Source organism: Schistocerca nitens, chromosome 8, assembly GCF_023898315.1.
Source record: "Schistocerca nitens isolate TAMUIC-IGC-003100 chromosome 8, iqSchNite1.1, whole genome shotgun sequence".
Taxonomy (NCBI): Eukaryota; Metazoa; Arthropoda; class Insecta; order Orthoptera; family Acrididae; genus Schistocerca; species Schistocerca nitens.
This window is the reverse complement of record NC_064621.1, coordinates 345,351,783-345,373,997: the sequence shown is the minus strand read 5'-3', so window position 1 is coordinate 345,373,997 and position 22,215 is coordinate 345,351,783. Positions and strand designations below refer to the sequence as shown.

General features: G+C 43.3%; 1 protein-coding gene across 1 annotated transcript in view; it reads right to left on the bottom strand.

Moving 5' to 3' along the window:
• The window catches only part of LOC126199556 (nose resistant to fluoxetine protein 6-like), a 296,567-nt gene that overhangs the window by 132,570 nt on the left and 141,782 nt on the right, over positions 1-22,215 (bottom strand). The window contains exon 5 of the mRNA XM_049936478.1: positions 8,742-8,923. Coding sequence (XP_049792435.1) covers positions 8,742-8,923 — 182 coding nt within the window. The remainder of the gene's footprint in view (positions 1-8,741; positions 8,924-22,215) is intronic.

Here is a 22,215-nt window from a genome sequence, read left to right as displayed (position 1 = left end):
TTTCGCAGAACTACATTTCCCACAATTCATCCGTGCATAACTACAAAGCCCTACATACAACAGCACACAGTTAATGTGGTGGGTAGCATGAATGTATGGCTACATGTGTTACGCTACCATTACAATCAACTATAAATACCCTCAAACCACTTTCGCATGTTTCAGCCTTCATACCACATACACTGATACTGCTGGGAGACAACCACAGTTTGTTACACAGGACTGCAAATGTTCCACATCTCAATATACATAAACAGCATAGACATGAATAGTTTCTAAGAAATTTCTAAATCTTTGCTTACCAGCACCAAGGTTAGTTGCATTGGCCTGTTGGATACACATGCATCCTCACACTCACAACACATATCAGTCCACACTGAGACCTCTCTTTTGATTTACATGAAGTATATTCACAGTTGTCCATATTTGCAACTGTGAATACATTTCATGTATTTCTCAAAGGCTGTAATCGCCCTAGGGCCTGTTCCTTCAGACATGCATGCATGTTCTAAGGACCATTGCACCGTACTTCTGAACAACACAGGCACTGCAGTATCATATTGTATCACATTGCTTGTGGTTTGTTATTACATTAGCCCACAGCGAAAGGTCGTAGTGACTGGTTATTTCATACGCCCACCTCATCAAACTGTTGTAGCATGAATGAGTCTTACACCACAGTTAATTATAAGGGTGCTTGTGCAGGAAAATGCACTGTAATACTCCTTAAAATATGTGGTAGCTGTGGTGCAGCTGGTAAAGTACTAATGATTTTAGCTGTAATATTACATTAATTCCATAGATTAAAATAGAAGATTACACACTGAGGGAGATTGCTATACAGTGAACTATAGTTGAGAGGATATACTTTTAATGGTAGTGCCATCTTGCTGCCCCCTTTGACCATGGGAGACGGGGCCTGAAGAGGGCCTGTCCATGGCTGCAGCTTGACTGCTGTCTTGCTGCTCCATTAGTCGTTGAAGAAGGGGTGGATAAGGGAGCAAAAGAGCTGTCCCATACAAGTCACCACGGCAAAGATGGGCGAAGTAAGTACCACCAACAGCAGGGATTTAAGGGAGGACTTTAACTAGCTGGATTGGAGGGGCCCTACTGGTAGTTGTGTAGGATGGGTGTTGGACTGGGGGATGTAAGTGTTGTGCACTGTGCCCTGGCTCGGTCTACTATCGGCCTTCGTTCATGCATGTGCCAGCAGACATGGGAGAGGCGTGAACAACAGGTGAAGGACACGATGCGGGTCCATGATAGCGTTCACATAATAGTGATTTTGTGACGGTGCTCTTCCTTCCTGACTGCGTAAAAGGAGCACCAAATAAACATAGTAACACCTCCAGAATGTAACTGCGAAAGAGTCACAGTGTAACTGTGTTTAAAAATTTCTCCAAGTGTGTTCTTACTATTCTATCGTGCAATAATTCATCACATGTAGGAGATGGGTAGGGGAGTGGGAACTGTTAATAGAGTTTCGCCATACTAGACCCCACTTTGTGCAATAAATTATGCTAACTGGATAATAATTGTGGTAATGCAGAGAAGGCAATGAATAAATTATGCTAAGAGTAATAAATTATCGGATATGTATGTAATTATGCTAACTAGTCATTAATTATGCTAATTAGATCATAAATTGTCTTGGACCCTCATCGAGCAGACGAGTTGAAAACTGCACCAGAAATCACTCAGTGCGGCTACTAACGCGTTATTAGATCAAAATGTCAGGAAACAGCGCTTCGGTGGTGAAAAGTGCTACTGTATTGTAGTGTTGGAAAACTTTCGTGGATGTTGTTTTCTCTTACGTCATTTTAAAATCCGTAGTTATTATTATCACTATGTTTGTGTACTCACAAGTGTTGCTGTAGTCTTCAGTATGAAGGCTGGTTTGATGGAACTCTCCTGAATAATCTGTCCAAACCTTTTCATCTCTATGTAACTTCTGTTGAACCTGCTTACTGGATTCATCCCTTGGTCTCCCTCTACAGTTTTTACACTCCTGCGTGTCCATACATTACCAATTATGCCTCAGCATGTGTCCTATCAACAAAGCCCTACTTTTAGGCAAGTTGTGCCACAAATTTCTTTTTTCCCAATTCTGTTCAATACCTCGTCATTAGTTTTATGATGATTTGTCCACAATATCTTCATCATTGCCCATAAAGCCCAATTCTCCTGTTGCCTGAACTGCTTATTGTCCACATTTCACTGCTGTACAATTCTACACTGCAGATAAATATCTTCAGAAAGGTCTTCCCAACACTGAAATTTATATCAGATGTTAAAAAATTTCTCTTTTTCATAAGTTCTTTCCTTGTTACAGCAGGGCTGTGTTTTATATTCTCTCTACTTCGACCATCATCAATTATTCAGGAACCCAAAAAACTACTAATACCCTATTACTTTTGGTGTACGATTTAGTAACACAATTCCTTTAGCACCATTTAATTTACGTCGTGTACATTCCATTACCACTGCTTTACTTTTATTGAGATTCATCTTATAATCTCCTTTTAAAACATCAGTCATTAAACTGCTGTTTCAAGTATTTGGAACTCTGTGACAGAATTACTATGTCATCTGCAAACCTCAAAGTTTTAATTTTTTCCCTGAACTTTAGTCCCCTCTCCAAATTTCTTCTTGGTTCACTTTACTATTTATTCATTGTGCAGATTGGATAACATTATGGATACGCTGAAACTCTGTCTCACTCAATTTTCAATCATTGCTACCCTTTCATGTCCTTTGACTCTTGTAACTTAAGTCTTGTTTCTGTATATGTTGTAAAAGTCCTGTCATATCTTGCATTTATACCTGCTACATTCAAAATTTCAAACAGTGTGTTCCAGTCGACAATGTCAAAAGCGTTCTCCAAATATACAAATGCTATAAATAAAGGATTACCTTACTTCAAGACGTAGGGTCAGTATCGTCTCATGTGTTCCTACATTTCTTTTGGACACAAACTGGTCTTCCCTGAGGTTGCTTTCTACTAGCTTTTTCCAGTCATCTGTAAATAAACCGTTTCAGTATTTTGCAACCATGTCTTATTAAACTGGTGGATCTGAATTATTCACACCTGTCAACACCTGCCTTCTTTCGAACTGGAATTATTATATTCCTCTTGAACTGTGAAGTTGTTTCTCCTGTCTGATATTTCTTGCACACCAGGTGGAATAGTGTTATTATGGCTAACTCTTCCAAGAATCTCAGTTATTTTGAGGAATGTCGTCACTTACAGGGGGATTGTTTCCACTTACGTCTTTCAGAACTCTGTAAAATTCTTTTCGCTATATCATATCTCTCTTCTCATCTTCATCTTCTTCCGCTTCTCGATCTGTACTATTGTCCTCAATTTGTTTCCCCTATATAAGGGCTCTATATACTCCTTTCACCTTCCAGTTATCTCTTCTTTGCTTCGTACTTACATACCTTCTGAGCACTTGGTATTGATACAGCTGCTTCTCTATTCTCCAAATACCGCTCTAATTTTTTTGTAAGCGGCACCCGTCCTACCCTATAGCAATTAATGTTTCTATAGCCTTGTACGAGGGCAGTTCAATAAGTAATGCAACGCATTTTTTTCTGAAACAGGGGTTGTTTTATTCAGCATTGAAATACACCAGGTTATTCCCCAATCTTTTAGCTACACAACACTATTTTTCAACGCAATCTCCATTCAATGCTACGGCCCTACGCCACCTTGAAATGAGGGCCTGTATGCCTGCACGGTACCATTCCACTGGTCGATGTCGGAGCCAACGTCGTACTGCATCAATAACTTCTTCATCATCCGCGTAGTGCGTCCCACGGATTGCGTCCTTCATTGGGCCACACATATGGAAATCCGACGGTGCGAGATCGGGGCTGTAGGGTGCATGAGGAAGAACAGTCCACTGAAGTTTTGTGAGCTCCTCTCGGGTGCGAAGACTTGTGTGAGGTCTTGCGTTGTCATGAAGAAGGAGAAGTTCGTTCAGATTTTTGTGCCTACGAACACGCTGAAGTCGTTTCTTCAATTTCTGAAGAGTAGCACAATACACTTCAGAGTTGATCGTTTGACCATGGGGAAGGACATCGAACAGAATAACCCCTTCAGCGTCCCAGAAGACTGTAACCATGACTTTACCGGCTGAGGGTATGGCTTTAAACTTTTTCTTGGTAGGGGAGTGGGTGTGGCGCCACTCCATTGATTGCCGTTTTGTTTCAGGTTCGAAGTGATGAACCCATGTTTCATCGCCTGTAACAATCTTTGACAAGAAATTGTCACCCTCAGCCACATGACGAGCAAGCAATTCCGCACAGATGGTTCTCCTTTGCTCTTTATGGTGTTCGGTTAGACAACGAGGGACCCAGCGGAACAAACCTTTGAATATCCCAACTGGTGAACAATTGTGACAGCACTACCAACAGAGATGTCAAGTTGAGCACTGAGTTGTTTGATGGTGATCCGTCGATCATCTCGAACGAGTGTGTTCGCACGCTCCGCCATTGCAGGAGTCACAGCTGTGCACGGCCGGCCCGCACGCGGGAGATCAGACAGTCTTGCTTGACCTTGCGGCGATGATGACACGCTTTGCCCAACGACTCACCGTGCTTTTGTCCACTGCCAGATCACCGTAGACATTCTGCAAGCGCCTATGAATATCTGAGATGCCCTGGTTTTCCGCCAAAAGAAACTCGATCACTGCCCGTTGTTTACAACGCACATCCGTTACAGACGCCATTTTAACAGCTCCGTACAGGGCTGCCACGTGTCGGAAGTCAATGAAACTATACGAGACGAAGCGGGAATGTTTGAAAATATTCCACAAGAAATTTCCGGTTTTTTCAACCAAAATTGGCCGAGAAAAAAAATGTGTTGCATTACTTATTGAACTGCCCTCGTATTTGTCCTCTAGACATTCCACTTTAGCCGTTTTGCATTGCCTGTCAATCTCATTTCTTAGACGTCTGCATTATCTTTCGTCGGTTTCATTTGCTACATTCCTATATTTTCTGCTTTCGTGTATTAAATTCAGTATTCCTATGGTATCCAAGGATTTGTACTAGGTCTCGTCCATTTACCTATGTGATGCTTTGCTGCGTTCACTGTTTAATCTTTCAGAGTGAGCCATTCGAATTCTGTTGCATTTCTTTTCTCTGATAGACTTCAACACTGCATAATGCTCGCTCTGAAACTCTCAATAACCTATCTCTCTGTCACTTTACCCTTTCTTTTTGCAACTTCTTCACTTTTATTCTGCAGTTTGTAACTAATAAATTATGGGCAGATTCCACATCTGCCCCTAGAAACGTTTTACGATTTGAAATCTGGTCTAGAAATCTTGTGCTACCATCGTACAGGGTGAATCATTTAAAACTTGCACCGAAAATATTGCGGAAATGGAAAGTGCTACTGATGTGCGGTTGTCACGGAATGCATTGGTAGTCAGGGGCTCGTGCTGTTAGCCCATCAATAGACTGTAATAATACTCAGAACGCGTATTTTTTGTGCAAACCTACTTTTTTAAATGGAACAATATCTGTTGACATTAATAAGTTAAAAGTAGGGTAAATTAGAAATTCAGTGGTGTTTGTTACACGATTCTAGTGCGAATCGTTTACGAGGTGTCGTACTTTGAAAATTTTCCACACCGAATCTTGTCTGTGCCATTCAGCCTGCGTAGTTACTAGGTATAATGTTATTTGGAAATTTGTGGTGAGTTCCTATGGGACCAAACTGCTGAGCTCATCGGTCCCTAGGCTTTCACACTACTTTAATCTAACTCCTCCCGAGGGAGGACTTGAACCTCCGACGGGGACAGCCGCTTAAACCGTGGCTAGGCGCAATAGACCGCGCGGCTACCCCGCACGGCTACAATGTTGTCATGTTTGCTTAGTGTGTGCTTGTGTGTTCCTTGAATGTCTTGCGAGTTGCTAGTCAATTAGAGTGAGACAGTCCAAGCAGTTGGGATCACCAACGTAGAAAAAGCCAGAACTCTCATCGTGTCCGGAGAGTGTAGGAAGAACCCAGTTCGTTCTTGTACTGTGTATGTGGCAAGACATCCCAACAGACATCAACCCATCTTTTTCAGATGGAACGTCAGCGTCCGTGTAGTGTAAAAGTAGTGGGGTAGTGAACCATCAGTTCATAGGCCCATTTTTCATAGACAGAACACTGAACCCGCACAAGTACTGCAGCCCCCCAAGAGACCATCTTCCACGGATGCTAGAAGACTTTCCTCTGCAGACTAGGAGGAACCTGTGATACGAACATGATGGCTGTCCAGCCCATAGTACACGAAGTGCTACAGAATGTCCTCACGAAGTTTTTCCAAATAGTTGGAGTGCACGCAGAGGACATGTACCTTGGCTGGCCTATTCCCAGAATTTGACGGCTGTGGACCGTTTTTCTGTGAGGGGAGTTGAAAGATGCTGTCTACAAGGACATACGAACTACACACGATTATATGAGAAAGACGTATTACTGCAGCCTGCTCGGACATCTCCGCTGACATGCTAGCACATGTGCAGCAGTCGTTCCATACCAGAACGGAAGTGTGTACTGCCGCTGCTGATTGTCATCTTGGACACAACCTGTGATGCTCAATTGTCTCGTTAGTGGTCAGAGTCCACATAACTAGTGTATGCACTTGAGTGTTTCTTTATTTTGTGCTACTAAAGGTATTGTGCAAGTGTCAGTGTGCGAACTTTTCAAAATACGGTGCCTTGTAAACGATTCGAACTAAAATCCTGCAACAAACACCACCGACATTCTCATGAAAGTGTATGTTTGCACAAAAAAATACACTTTCTAAGTATGATTAGAAACTTTTGATTGGCTAACAGTACGAGCCCGTGACTATCAATCCATTCTTTGAGAACCGCGCATCAATCGCGCTTTCCAATTTCGCAATATTCGCGATGCCAGTTTTTGGTGATTCATCAGGTCTAATCGACCTGAAACCTTTCAGTGCCCTCAGACCTCTTCCAACTATATGACTTTATTTCACTATTCTTAAATCAAGTTTTTCTGATGATCAAATTACGCACTGTGCAAAGTTATAGCAGGCGGATCCCACTTTCATTCCTTTCTCTCACTTCGTATTCTCCTAAAATTTTTCCTTCTCTTTCTCTTCCCATTGTCTAACCCCAATCACCCGCCACAGTTCACTTTTTAACTCCATTCACTTCACGAATAGTTTCCTTTATCATACATTCTCCCACTCTCTTCATTAGTTGCGTAGCTAGCTGGCATATAAACTTACGGCGGTGTGTATAGGCTTCATGTCTCCCTTTGTTGTTTAGTGCGTTTGCTATGTTGTTCATAGTAGCTTACCCGCATTCCTTATTCATTATTAAATCGTCTTCTGCATTACCCCTGTTTGATTTTGTAACCATGAACCTATACTGCCCTAACCTTAAGAATATATCATCATTTGTTTCTTGCCTCAGCTATATCCCTGCTTTCGCACTTAACACTGTGCAGACTGTTGTATTGAACTTTATTTGGTACTGAATCACTGTACATGTGTCAGAGACTTTTTGCTCTTGGTGACAGGCCGCACTTCTATGTCGCGTTTGTTGTGTAGAATCTACTAATGCGATTTGTATTTTATAGAGGGATGTCCGTGTATTAGCGGCACATGATCTTCGAGAAATAAATGACTGTCACGATGTGTGTTTGGATTAATGAGACGAAATCGTTTAGATAAATGTAATCTGTGCTCCGTATTTGATGACTTCTTTGCTAAAATACGACTGACACAGACCTTCCCTGAAACTGACAGAACAGGCCCTACCATTAATTATAGTTTATGAGCTCACTCCTTACATAGCCTGTTCGCTAAAGAGAAGGATCAGAATTATATCCAGCAAGAGGTTATAAAGGGAGGATCTTAAAACCACTGAATTTCCTCATCTTTGAAGACTTCCTACGTTCTTGTAAAAATCAAGGTACACAAAGATTTTCACATGTGAACGCCACAAAATGTCATATCAGGTAGCTTCATTTATATGAAACCACTGACAGTAGAAACAAGAGGAAAATTACCTAACTGTAGGAAATGTAGCATACAAATTCTATCCACCTGAAGCACCACTGAACGCTTTCTGATATTAGGCTATGCATCCGGACATACACAGTTTCAATCACAAGAGATACTTGTGCCTTTGTCCAGTGTTTAAAACATAAGTGTGATATGACGGATTCAGGGAAGCACTGAACCCAACCATTGCTCTATTACTCAGGAGACATAAGCTGACAGGTTCCTCAACATTCTAAGGTCTGCAGCATAAATCAGTTATCAGACGTCCTTGTTAAATGTTCCAGTGGATCTCCAAAGACTGCTTACAAACCGAACAGGATTTTTTCACTACGAATGAGCATCCGTTTCGGAAATATTCTTCTTCTACTAACCACAGAATTCCTACGAAAGAAGATGTTGTAATGGAGAATATTATACAGTTTGTTGTAGACAGCATGTAGTCAAAACAGATAACAACGTGTTTTTTTTCATATACACTAATTTCCTCATTTCTTCTAGTGGGCATACTGTATGAATTTTAGATTCTCATACAGGAAGACATGGTGTTATTACCATATCGGATCTCCACAAACCAGTGCAAACTAGCTGACGGGCCTGGTATACGGTGAACAGAAGACTTGCGTATTCTCGCAACCACTCTACAGCGAACGATTCTTCAGCTCCATACCCAAAAAGCCACAAATCATAGGCTTTGTTTGTACTCACCGACGGAAGCGTGTGATTCGAGTTGGCAGCCGGTGTGTCGACGACCACCGAGTTGGTGTGGAACAGCATTACCCAAGCCATGCTGAGGAATTTGAGACCGTGCAAGCTGGTGAATCCTGCTCGACTTGTGGACATGATGGCACACCAATTTTTGCGCGCCGAGAAAGCTAACCAAGAACTATCTGGAACAGAAATCACCAGTTACCTGTCTTTGGATCTTCAGTATTACAGAGATATATTTCACTATTACTTTACGAGTCGTTCGCAACTCAATGTTCTTAAGCCCTTTGTCCTTACATGCAAAATAATGCCAAATTGTTTTGACACCTATGTATATCAAGAAACAATCGATGTTGGAACAAAAGTGTAGGGGTACATATTTGTTTATGTGCGTGGTGTCTGTTCTTTCAGATTGCTTCGCTATAAGCGATTCGCCTTGATTGAAAGAACTGACACCATACATGACCCCGTAGCCTTTTATACGGGGTGGACAGAAACAGACCGAAAACCTTGTAAGGATGTTGTAGGTAGTTTGTGCTGACAAATAACTGTTAAGAAAAAATTTCTATATGTTGCTCTGTTTCCGAGTTACCTAGCGTTAAAGTTAGCCATTCAGACCGTTGAGCATGCAAATTCAATCGGCACGTGAGGTACAATTAGTGTCAGTTGTTGTCATAGCGTATGCGCATATAATAGCGCACGAGACTGCTCAGCCTGGATCGGGTTTGAGCCTAACTACCACCCCATGTTCATCTTCTGAATCACTCTCTTTTACGTTTTAGGAAGCCAAACTAAGAACACGTAGGCCGACATCGTCTCTGGTAGGCCGCTTGAATGCAGAGGCGTACATATTCCGCTCTTAGCCTGCCCATACTTGCCTGTTAGCCAGGAAAGCAAGCCGCCGCACGTTATCAGCATAACGGGCAGGCTGCTTTATTCCCATACAAGCCAAGCTACGCCCAACCCAAGCAGGCTAAAGGAATCTTGCTTGCCTGCCCGTCCTCCCGCTAATTCCTGTACGCTTTCATTGTACCATTATGAGTAAGGTTCGGAAGTTGATAAAATGTCTTTTTTTACCTGAGTATCGCAAGATGAGGCTCAATGAAATATAATATTCATTTTAGGTCATTGTAGACCAGAAAATGGTGAATTTTATTTGTTCTTTTTCCTTTTCGGCGTCTATCGGGATTATATATTAATTTCGATATGAATAGTTTTCTCTGTAACCTCACTCTCTTTCTTCTTCTTCGTCTTCTTCTTCTTGCGTTACGGCCTCTGTAGGACCACTGGTAACCCCTTCGTGGACTGCATTTTCCTCTTCTTCTCCCAGAACCTCTTCATTCTTTCTCTTCTTCTCTCCTGTTCCTCCGAGATCTTCAGTTTCCGTTTCTCCTGGCGGCTCCACTGGTGACATTCTAATCTTTTTCTGTATTCTTCTCTGTCATTTGTCGGCGTACATTTGTTCCTCCAATTTTCCTTTCCTTCGACCTTGATCCCCAATTTCAACCAGTCCTTCCGAAGTTCAACAACCCACTTGGTTCCTGTCTTTCCCCTTGTCCTCCCTATTGTTCCCCACACTCTCTTTGTCATTCTGTCCATACTCACCTTAACTACATGCCCAGCAAACCTTGCCCTTTTGAGTCTGATTTCCCCGGATATTGTTCTCATGTTGCGGTACAATTCTGCACTAGGTCTTCGCATCCACCTCTCTCCACCTCTTTTGGGACCTAGTATTTTTCTCACTATTTTTATCTCTTCTTTCTCTAGTTGTTCTACCTCATTTGTCCCTAGTGTCATCGTCTCAGCAGCATATAATACTGCATTCCTCACTGTTGCCTTGTAGTGGCTTATCTTTGCCTCTGTGGATATATTCGTTTTATTGTATATCTCTCTCGTCATGCAGAAGGCTGACCTCATCTTCTTTATCCTCTCTGTTATTCCCTACTTGCTCCTGTTCCTTCCTGTTATAAATTCTCCCAGGTATTTAAATTTGTTCACCATTTGCACAGTGCCTTCCGGTGTTTCCCAGTCTGCAGTGGTGTTTAATGTCTTTGTCTTGTTATAGGCGATCCTCAGTCCCACCTTTCTGGCTACCTTACTTAAGTTGTCGATTTGTCTCTTTGCGTCTTCTTCCGTCTCACTTACTATTGCTATGTCATCTGCAAAGGCTAGGCAGTCCACTTGAGCCCTGTTGTTCTTTTTGTCAAAAATGGTTCAAATGGCTCTGAGCACTATGGGACTCAACTGCTGAGGTCATTAGTCCCCTAGAACTTAGAACTAGTTAAACCTAACTAACCTAAGGACATCACAAACATCCATGCCCGAGGCAGGATTCGAACCTGCGACCGTAGCGGTCTCGCGGTTCCAGGCTGCAGCGCCTTTAACCGCATGGCCACTTCGGCCGGCTGTTCTTTTTGTCCCCCACATGGGTCTTTGGTATTCCCATTTCCTCGTTTATTGCTCTCCACAGCCTGATCACTTCGTCCAGTGCTATATTGAACAAGAATGGTGACAATCTGTCTCCCTGTTTAACACCAGTCTTGATCTCAAATTCTTCTGACAGTGCTCCTCTGAATCTCACCCTTGCTTTTGTGTCTATCAGAATTTCTTTTATAAGTTCTTGTGTAGTTCCATCAAGACGTCTGTTCTTCAGGATCCTAACAAGAGTCTGTCTGTCGATGGAGTCATATGCCTTTGTGAAGTCCACGAAGGTTATTACTATCTTTTTGTTTTTTAAGGCCATATGTTCTATCAGTTGCTTCAGGATAAATATCTGTTCTACACAACCTCTTCCCTTCCTGAATCCCGCTTGATAGTCGCCAACTGTACTTTCTACCTGTTCTTCTACTCTCTTGAGCAATAGTTTTGACAGCACCTTGTATCCGACCTCTAGTAGCGTTATTCCTCTGTAGTTGTTTGCATCTCTCTTGTCCTCCTTCTTGTGTATTGGTACTACAATTGCATTCTTCCATCCTTCTGGCAACTTCTTTGTTCTGCAGATCTAGTGAATTATGTTGGTCATGTTGTCTATTGCTTTGTTGCCTCCCCACTTTATCATCTCGGCTGCTATGCCATCTTCTCCATTGTCTTATTACTCTTCAGATCGCTTATGACATGTTCGACTTCATCCCTGATTGGAGGGCGTTGCTCTCTCTCTTCTGTGTCAGTCCCCAGTTCCAGCTCTTCTTCAGGTGGTTCACAGTTCAGCAGGTCGTGAAAGTGCTCTGCAAAAATCCGACAGCTCTCCTTCGCACTGACAGCTAGCTCCCCTTTCTTATCTCTTATAAACAGTTCTCTACCCTTGTATCCAATCCGACTCTTTTTGAATTTCCCGAAAAGTGTCTGCTGTTGTTTTCCTGAAGTTGCTCTCAATCTCGTCCAGTTCCTGCTTCATCTTCTGTCTTCTGGTCCATCTTATTGTTCGGGCCGCTTCCTTTCTTGCTCCTCAGAAAACTTACCATTTTTCCGGGTCCTTCTTGCTGCTCCAGTCTTTCCAGGCTCTCCTGCGAGTCTCTACCGCTTCCTCACTTTCCTTCTCCCACCACCACTGCTTCCATTTCTTTTCTTCACTCTCTTTCGAGTAGTACCGGTTACTCTCAATTCTAGTCGTCTTTAGCTCACTTCCGATACATTTTTTCTGTAGTAAGTAGAACCATATCTGAAAGTCAAGATCCTTTGCACTTAAGAACCTGAAGACGTCTATTATACAGCAATGGCAACTAAAGTAAGCTTTTTGAAATCTTGTTTCTGTAACCTTAGTGTTTATCAGGCAGATATGACCCCAGTTCTACCAATTTTAATTACCTTTTCCAGGTTTCCCTGAATTATTTTTAAGTGGCCAAAATTGTTCATTCTGAATTCCCCAAATGCATTTTAGCAAACAAGAAGTTCATTTTTCATATTATGTTAATCCAAAAAGTACATGTTTGGAAGAAGAAGCTTTTTTTCGTAGTAAGCTTTCTGCACTGCACTGCATACCACTAGAAAGTTGTTTTTAATATCCACTGAGCCATGTTTTTTTCCTACCGAAATCAACGTTTGCAGTAAACGTACAAAGCCTATAAAGTGATAATTGGCCCCAATTGCTTAGTACACATTTCCAGGCACTTGTCAGCCACTACGTCTTTGTCCTCCACCAAAATATCAAATTTACGAACATGTCGTAACATACTATACGTTCCCGAAAGAGTGTTTAGTAACTTTTTAAACAATTTGCGTTGCGACACTCCTTCCGATATATTTGAAGCTGCCTCATAAACTCACGAAACCTCCCCTTGTTGGCATTGGGCTCTGTTTCTTGAATGGTATATATATATACTCCAATTCTTAATTTCTTCTCATTGTTCTTTAGCTTTGATTTGTTAATTTTTGTGCTCCCACCGTTATGATAAATGAGCTGCAGTGAAACTCCTAAGCAAACATAGTCACGATGGCTTGACAGTGCAAACTGTTGTCAAGTGCAGCAGGTTCAACGGATCCCGTGAAACTTGACAGGGTTGCAGAAACCCATGTTGGCCTGCTTTAACCTCAGTGCTTTAGTAGACATGCACTCTTGAGTCTCCGTTGCGACAGGTTCGGTTAGTTATTGGTTGCGGCGGAGCTAGGGACAGGCGTTCTAGATAAAGAATTTATACACGTCTGCCTGAATTTTCGCCCGCTACTGCCTTATTGGCAAACTTCAGTGCTAATTAAGTCGGAAACGCAATGTATCGAATTTTTTGTTAACAATTATTTCTCAACTCATCCTACACTGTAACACCCTTACCAGATTTTCAGATGTATAGATGACGAAATGGAAATTCTGACACTAGCCGCCATCTGGAATCGAAACAAATTCAATTGCGACAAGTGAAAATTTGTGCCGGATCGGGACTCGAACCCGGATATCCGGCTCCACTGGAGCGGTCAACTAAATCTCTTGAACTATCCGAGCACGCTTTTCGTCAAACCGGAATTCCCAACTTGTCGCTCACTACATACGTAGCGTCCCATGTGCAGTGCCCTCGCAGCCACGCTGATTACCGCAAAAGATAGGACGGAGAGAACGTTTGCACTGTTGTCGCAAGGCGCACGTATTTTTAAGTGTTGCGTCTGTTCTTTCGGACCTTGCTGGTGGGTGGAGAGACCTTCAGTATGTGTTGACCAAATCAAGAGACGAACACTCTATGCATCGTTGTGGGTCGAGGCAGTAAGGCAATGTATGGCCTTGTGTTATCTTGTTGAAAGCTAACGTCAGAGGTTCCTTGTAAACTGGATACGGCGACCGACCTTAGCACGCCACAAATGTAGCCGCTGCTGTATAAATTATCAGCAGTGTGAACTGGAGGCTGTCATATTGTGTACCAAATGGCATCCCATACCATTATACTAAGCGGTAGGATTTTACCGCGTTGACGGATGCAACGTCGTGACGTCCGATCTCCTGGGAGCCTCCAAATATAGATGTGATCCCTGTGATGCCATACATAGAATCGGATGCAACTCCAGCGTCCAATGTTGTGGTTGGGTACACCACTTTCAGCGTACCTCTCTCTCTCTCCGCTGTTGTGCCAAGATGTCACGTAACTAAACCTACCTGTTATGGTTGGTTGATTGATTTGGGGGAGGGCACTAAAGAGCGAGGTCATCGGTGTCATCGGATGAGGGAAGGACGGGGAAGGAAATCCGCCGTACCATTTCAAAGGAACCATCCCGGCACTTGCCTCAAGCGTTATAGGGAAACCACTGAAAACGTAAATCAGGTTGGCCGGACGCGGGTTTGAACTGTCATCCTCCCGAATGCGTGTCCAGTGCGCTAACTACTGCACCAAATCGCTTGGTTTACCTGTTATCGAATATGGCTTGGTAGCTTTCACAGTTTTGCTGAATCACTATTAGAAAGTGTTGTTGCAAGATCTATCATAGCCAGATGCGTCTTTAAGGTCGATGATGGAAATTCACCAATCTTGAATTACGTCCTTAAGATCCTACCGGTGATGACTAAATCTCTCTGTTGTGTACATAGTTCCGCGTAGTCAGCGCGTCCACAACTTTCCCCCTAGAGCGTGCCCTGCTAAGCACGACAGCGCAGGCGCAGCGCTCGTCCGTCTCCGCACTACGAGATGGCGCTGCCATAGAGATGGACCAAATTCTGCTTCCGACGATCCGCTTATTAATATGTAACGCAGCCAATGAGATTGCTGCTAACGTAGAACCTTTTCTCCTCGTGGATCACACTCGCGCAGTGATACATGAACGCACGAGGTATTATAACGAGTGTACAGACCTCCGATTAGTCTGTCTGCATTTGTCTGCATCAGTCTGTACCAGTCTGCATTAGTCTGTACCAGTCTGTACGAGTTCTACATTTGTCTGTACCTGTCTATAGTCAAATTTCAGTCTGCACCTAATACGATTACCATATTCCTGTACATAGCTATGAAGATAAATCTATAGACACTTTTGTCAAGTATCAGAGATATATGTGAGAATGAGATTAACGTACCAATACCAAAGGAACTTCAGATTGTCAATTGTAAATAGCATCCAGAACCAAGTTAAGTAATTTTTATGCTTGTTATTATTTTAATACAGGTGTGTGAAAATTAATCAAGTTCTGTTTAAAGTTGGTAACCGTCAATCTGCTACTCTAAGCGTGCAAGTGGCATTTCTATCGTCTGTCCTAACGGCAGAAGATAAACACGCCACGATAAGACCACGAGACATATTGCTGACACTCGCCTACTTCGTTAGAGCGACAGGTCAAATAATCTGATGGTGTGTGTACTGAAGGTCTTACAGTACCCACACCACACTCCCAATGTCCCTAATGTTTACAAACAGGTAGTTAGTACGGACATATGTGGAGCTTAATAATTCTTATGCCTTCAGTAAGTAAAAGAGCACAAAGTACAGGCGAAATGATCAAAAGTTGCATCAAGCACAATTTAGTAAATATAGCACACAACCACCAACATTCCTCAGCTGAACCTAAACCACACAATTTCACGGGTACCGCTCTTGTCTGTAACGTATATTCACTCAGTCGCGCTTAAACAAGTCTAAATTTTAGCACTGACGTGTCCCGAGACTAAACCGACTAAACCGAAAAAAGACAGAGACGAGATTAGCACTATGTGCAGCCAGTAACAAGCCTAAGGGAAAACTATAGAAAAACCGAGTGAAATGGCGTTAGATTTGGCCTTTTAAAGACTCTCTCTATGGTGCTGTTCAACTTCTTCAATCTGTAACAATCCATAAATTCCACAGGTAAGAATGTTTATTTTCTACTGGCTGACACCACGCATATAAACAAATATGTACCCCTACACTTTAGTTCCAACATATATATTAACTGTTATGAGAAGCAACTAATAATGTATGTAGTAGTTATTTATGCCTACACAATTATAATCCCAGGATTATGACCATGGGATCAATCTTGTATATTAAAATTTAGTTATTGAAAATTTGGTAATTTGTATTAGGGACTCTTTCTCATTAATATCGTTGTCGACTGATTGAGAAAACTCAGGCAGTCAAAGGTATATTAACAGATACCGGAAATTAACAGTGATTTGGCTATAATTGACGCTGAAAATTAGGATTAGGTGGAATCTTTAACTAACAATATCTATTGAACTAATTAACTTTCGTCTAATTTAAATACGTCACTGAGAAGAGAAAAATAGTTCTCTGATTTGAAAGTGGGCTTTCCTTCCGAGTTTACCTGTTAGGTCAGAAGATTTTATCTACGGCTAGATGTACGAAGTTTTTAATTTGCAATAACGTTGGACTGCCATCAATTCTGACGAAAGTAATTAGCTCATTGCAATCAGAACAACTAACTGAATGATCTGAATAACAAATTTATGTGTGTGTAAGGGGGTGGGGGTGTTTATACAGTCTTGATAAAGCCGGCCATGGTGGCCGAGCGGTTCTAGGCGCTCAGTCCGGAACCGCGCGACTGCTAGGGTCGCAGGTTCGAATCCTGCCTCGGGCATGGATGTGTGTGATGTCCTTAGATTAGTTAGGTTTAAGTAGTTCTAGGGGACTGATGACCACAGATGTTAAGTCCCATAGTGCTCAGAGCCATTTCAACCAAGTCTTGATAAATACTATCTGATTGACGTAGGAACTTGAACATAGGAATTTGTAAAACAAAATTAGAGAAAATTTTATACAGGTAATAATACATGAAACAGGACTGCGTTCAAAGTAGGACGTTGGGTGGCAACTTGATGTGTCACAAAGGGAAGCTGCGACGACGGTTGCCTTGGGGAAAACCGTGGTTCTGCAGACGTCTTCTTACTGCCAATTTGGATACATGTCTTCTGCAAAGAATACCCGTTTTCTGACTAAAGATAAGTGGCGTGAATGCTCGATCCTGCACGGCCAAACCAACAATATGTTGGCCCTTCCGACCGCTAGTCGGATAGGGCCACTGGCATCCTACACGGCGTTGAGCATCTCTTCCTTATTCGTATGATAGTCATGGGATACCTACTACGAGAGCGGCAATATCACGGAACCATAAACCGCAATCTCAGTACGTCTTATTATTTCCGCTGCCGAATTCCGACACATGGTGGTGCATATTTTGTCAACTCACGAAGAGTCAATATTCAAATGCGTTTTCTGAATTTGAAACCTGCTACGCCATCTCTCATTGTACAATGTATAAGGGCCAATCAAGTAGATTCCATTTAAGCATTGTACAGTCCAGAATCGGTATGCCAGTCAGGAAAAATTATCGCTATTACGCACCAGGTTGAAGATATCGATTTGGTAAAACACAGTGACCTGCTGCGTGAAGAAGTTCTTGACTGCCATCTGCAAATCCTCGTCCGGCAGGAATCGTCGACCCTTAAAGGCATTTTGCAACGGGCCGAAGGCGTGATAATGGCATTGGGAGAGATTAGGATTATAGGCTGGGTGCTCTAGTGTCTCCCACTTCAGTTGGCTAAATTTCTACGTTACGAAATTTGTGATATGAGGACGTACACTATTATTAAACAGCAGCACCCGTTGTCGCACCATTCCACAATGGTGATTTTCGGCAGGTATGCTGCCCTATACACATTCTTCAGTCTCCGATGGACATCAGCCGGTTTTTTGCCCTTCTGCGGCCAAGAAAAGAATAACGGCACGTTGGTCCTAGTTGGAAGCATTTCATAATAACGTCGCTATAGTTCACGTTTTTTCATTTACTGCCCCGACGTCAGAAAGATACGACTGCCACACTGGTCCCTTGTGTGTACTGCATGTCGGTGCTTCTATACTCGCAACAGAGTCGTGGTACGTTCCATATATGCTGTAGCAACGCCCTCAGACGGAACCTGTTTGATCGCTCCTTGTAGACAGCGTTACTCCTGTCTACTTTGTGCTACTTGTGTTGAAATACATGACGTGAATGTACTATCCTGCATGTCCGAGGATAGAGCCAATTTTATGTCCTCTTTGGCGCGCTAGCCATACAGGGCGGTTAAGAACCTGCATGGCGTTGATTATTACCTCAAAGAACCCATTAGTTTGTTATTTTCTCACTGACAAACGCGAGCACCAATATCGTGGAGGAATACAATGTCATCTTGGTAGTTCATGATCCTACCGCTGCTGAATTCCGACATGAGCTGGTAAACACACTGACGGAAGAAAGTTGCAATACCAAAAAGTAATTAATTTAGAGTACTGAAATTTCAGGAACGTATTTGTCTAGGTAAAATGTTTAAGTGACTAACATTGCAAGATCAAAGGTTAATGTAAGCGCGAGATGAGCCACTTTAAATGTGAAATGCTGATACATCCGTAACCGGTGTAACCGCCAGGATGGCAAATGCAACCAAGAAAATGCAAATGCATTGTGTTGTGCAGGTGTCGGATGTCAGTTTGTGGAATGGGGATCAATGCCTGTAGCACTTCGTCGGTCAATACAGGGAGCGTTAATTCCGTTTGTGGGTGATGCTGGAGTTATCCTCCGATGATGTCTCATATGTGTTCCATTGGAGACAGATGTGGAGATCGAGTAGGATAAGGCAACATGTCGATGCCCTTTAAAGCACACTGGGCTACAACAACAGTATGTGAGTGAGTGTTATCATGTTAGAAAACACCCCCTGGAATGCTGTTACTGAATGGCAGCACAACAGGCTAAATCACTAGACTGACGTACAAATTTGCAATCATGATGCGTGGGATAACCACGAGGGTGCTCGTGTTGTCATACCATTACTGAAGGTGTCGGTCCAGTGTATCTAGCATGCAGACAGGTTAGTTGCCAGCCCCCATTTGGCCTCCTTCCAACCAAGACACGGTCATGACTGACACCGAGGCAGAACCCACTTTCATCAGGTAACACAACAGACTTCCAATCTGCCCCCGAATGAATTATCACTTGACACCACTGAAGTCGTAAATGACGGTGGCTTGAGGTCAGTGGAATGTCCGCTACAGGGCATCTGGCTCGGTGCAGTCCGTGAAGTAACATTCTATTGAGCACCGCTGCCAAAAATAATGTACAATGGCTACATTCCCGCTGCCTGCAGTATGTCAGGAGGAACAAACAACTTCTCGTAGCCCTATTACATGACCTCGTTCAAACTCAGTGAGGTGTTTATAATGGGGTCTTTGTCGCCTTAAAGGCATTCTTGACTAACATCAACTCATCACATCCAATCTCAAAGGTAACTAACGCTTACGATAGAGCGTGTAATTAAAAGAAACCTGATTGCTTGCTTAGAGTGGCGCTGATAGGACCACTCTTATGCGACTGACGCGAAATTTGAATAGATATCATCTTTCAGATGTAGAAACATGCACATCTGCTTCTTATTATTGCCATTTTTTCCCGTCAGTTTATATCTTCTTCTCGCAAACAATCATTATTCAAATGATATTTCTCAAATTGATTCCCGCTGAATAAGCTCTCCTTTTATATGGAATATAGAAAGCGTTGCAGCTTTCCTGCTGTCCAATTTGTGTTGTTGCTCTAAAATGCTAATCCCTTTCATTTCTAAGCAGTTGGTAGACTTCACGCTGATCTGACGTCTGTTGTACGCCGGTTTCACGATGTGCTAATTTCAAGTGTTTAAGGAAAACGAAAAATCGTTGAAACAACTCAGGTGCAACCATTTTCGAGCATTGGTCGTTATCCAGGGACATCAAACATCTAGGATGTATGTATGTGTTTTTATAACAGTCCACAAATCTTGTTCATCCAAACAAGGTGAAAGTAACGGCGCATATTAGTAGCTTAACACACTGTCCACTCACAGTGATGCGACCACTTGTCAAAAGAGTGAATAACCATCTTTTGCAGGACAGACTGCTGCTGGACGTGCAGGAAGAGAATCTATGAGATTCTGGACCCTACTAACAGGGATGTAGAGCTATGCTGTTTCCAGTGCCGTGACCAGCTAGCCTAAGTTTCACGCCTAAGATCCAGGGCGCGAACAGTCTGACCGAGATGGTTCCGCAGATTCTCGATTGGTTTCAAATCCAGTGTGTTTGGCGACCCTACCGAAGGTCTTCGAATCAAGCACGTACACTGCGTGCTGTGTGACACATTGCATTGTCCTTCTACAAGATGACATCGAGCCGAGGTAAACAAACTGTATGTGGGGGTGGACATGGTTTCAGAGGATAGATGCACACTTATGTTCATCCATCGTGCCTTCCAGAATACCACGAAAACATTCCCCAGACCATTATGCTCTATCCTCCAACCCGGACCCTTTGCTTTCAGACGTTTCACGCTGTACACGCCAACGACCATATGTCTGACAGGGTAAAGAACGGTTGATCTTAAAAGGCAACCTGTCACCAGTCAGCAGTTGTGGCACTGGCGTGCAAATTCCAGCCTTCATCACCGATGTACGGCATTCAGAAAGGGTGCACGAACCAGGTGCCTGCTGCGAAGGCCCATACGCAGCTACAATCGTTTAATCGTCATTGAGGATACGCTGCTGGTAGCGCCTTAGTTCATTTGAGCTGTCAGTTGTTCAACAGTTCCAAGTCTACTCTCCGGTACACATCTCCACAGCAGTCTTTCATCTACGTCATTTATGGCCCGTGGTGCACCAGAGTGTCCTCGGGTCCGGTTTCGTATAGCGCCATTTTGCCACGCACGGTATACTTCAACCACGGTGACACACGAACAGGGTACAAACTTAGACATTTCGGAAATACTTCCACGCTTGTCCCAAAAGCCAATGATCAAACCCTTTGGACGTCCGATAAATCGCTCCATTTGTGCATTACGACAACAACTGCACTGTTCATCCCTAACACGCTTTATACCCTCTCCACTACTAGTACAGCCACCGGCTGTTTGTGCACGTTGACGTCGAACAAAGGCGGTAGCCACATTAATGTGCCTAGTCCGTGTATATCGTAACTACACGATGGTGTGTCGCATCAGTACTGATATCTCGCCTGACGACGGCTTAAACCTGGGGACAGTCTCGATCCTCAGGGTACTGGCCGGTTGGCCATGGCGGGATGAACTCGAGCCGCGCACAGTGGAAGTGGCCCGTAGCGTTGCGCTGCCGGGGAAAGCCACCGTCGCAGCCTGAGAACTTCAGTTTGCGTTCGTCACAGTTCACGCTGCTCACTCAAACTCTCCGTCGGATCAGTCAATGCATGACGATCCTTGCGCAACCTGGACTGGGTTTGTGTATGTTATTTGCGCTGACCATGCTACTGTGAACCGATTTACGATGTGTCATTTCGGTCTGATAACTGTACTAGCACTTTACATGTCACCCTGTCTATTCACGCTTATAGCGACTTTCTTTCTTTAAAATAAATCATGGCCAGGCACCAATATTTCAAACACAGTGAACGTTATTGGTTTTTGTGTGAACTTTGCGTGCCTTCCGAATGTATCACTTCTCTCAACAAGACGGCGGCTGCCGAAACAGGAATGGAAAATTTTTTTCTGTTTTGGTCCACGAGGACGAGGAAAAGCTGGCACTCTTCCTGTTTCCGTCTTATCTGCGCCTCGCCTGTATGCGAGTGAGAGAAATTAATTTAAGTTTATCGTAACAGTTTGTATCAGTTGCCTCAACGGACAGCTGCGCGTGTTAAAGCGCCGCTTCGGGAATGGGGAGGTCCGCCAGCCCTGGTTGAATCTGCCCGGAGGATTAACGAGGAGGCGCGGTATACTGGCTATCCTGGATGCGGTTCTTAGGCAGTTTCTCACGTCTTAGTAGGTGAATACTGGGCTGTTACCCAATTGCCGCCTCACGATTCGATAACATTTAGGAAACTTGTGCTCAGCTTCACACGAGTAACATTACACACAAACAGTTGGGGTGCACATATTCCATCCCTTGGGATATGGGCGTGGCGACAAGAAGCGCATTCAGCTACCATATTTAGGTGAACTTACAGTGAGGTGACAAAGGTCGTGGGATAGTGATCGACACATACAGGTGCTGGAAGTATCGCATGCACAAGGTATAAAAGGTAATTACATTGGCGCAGCTGTCATCTG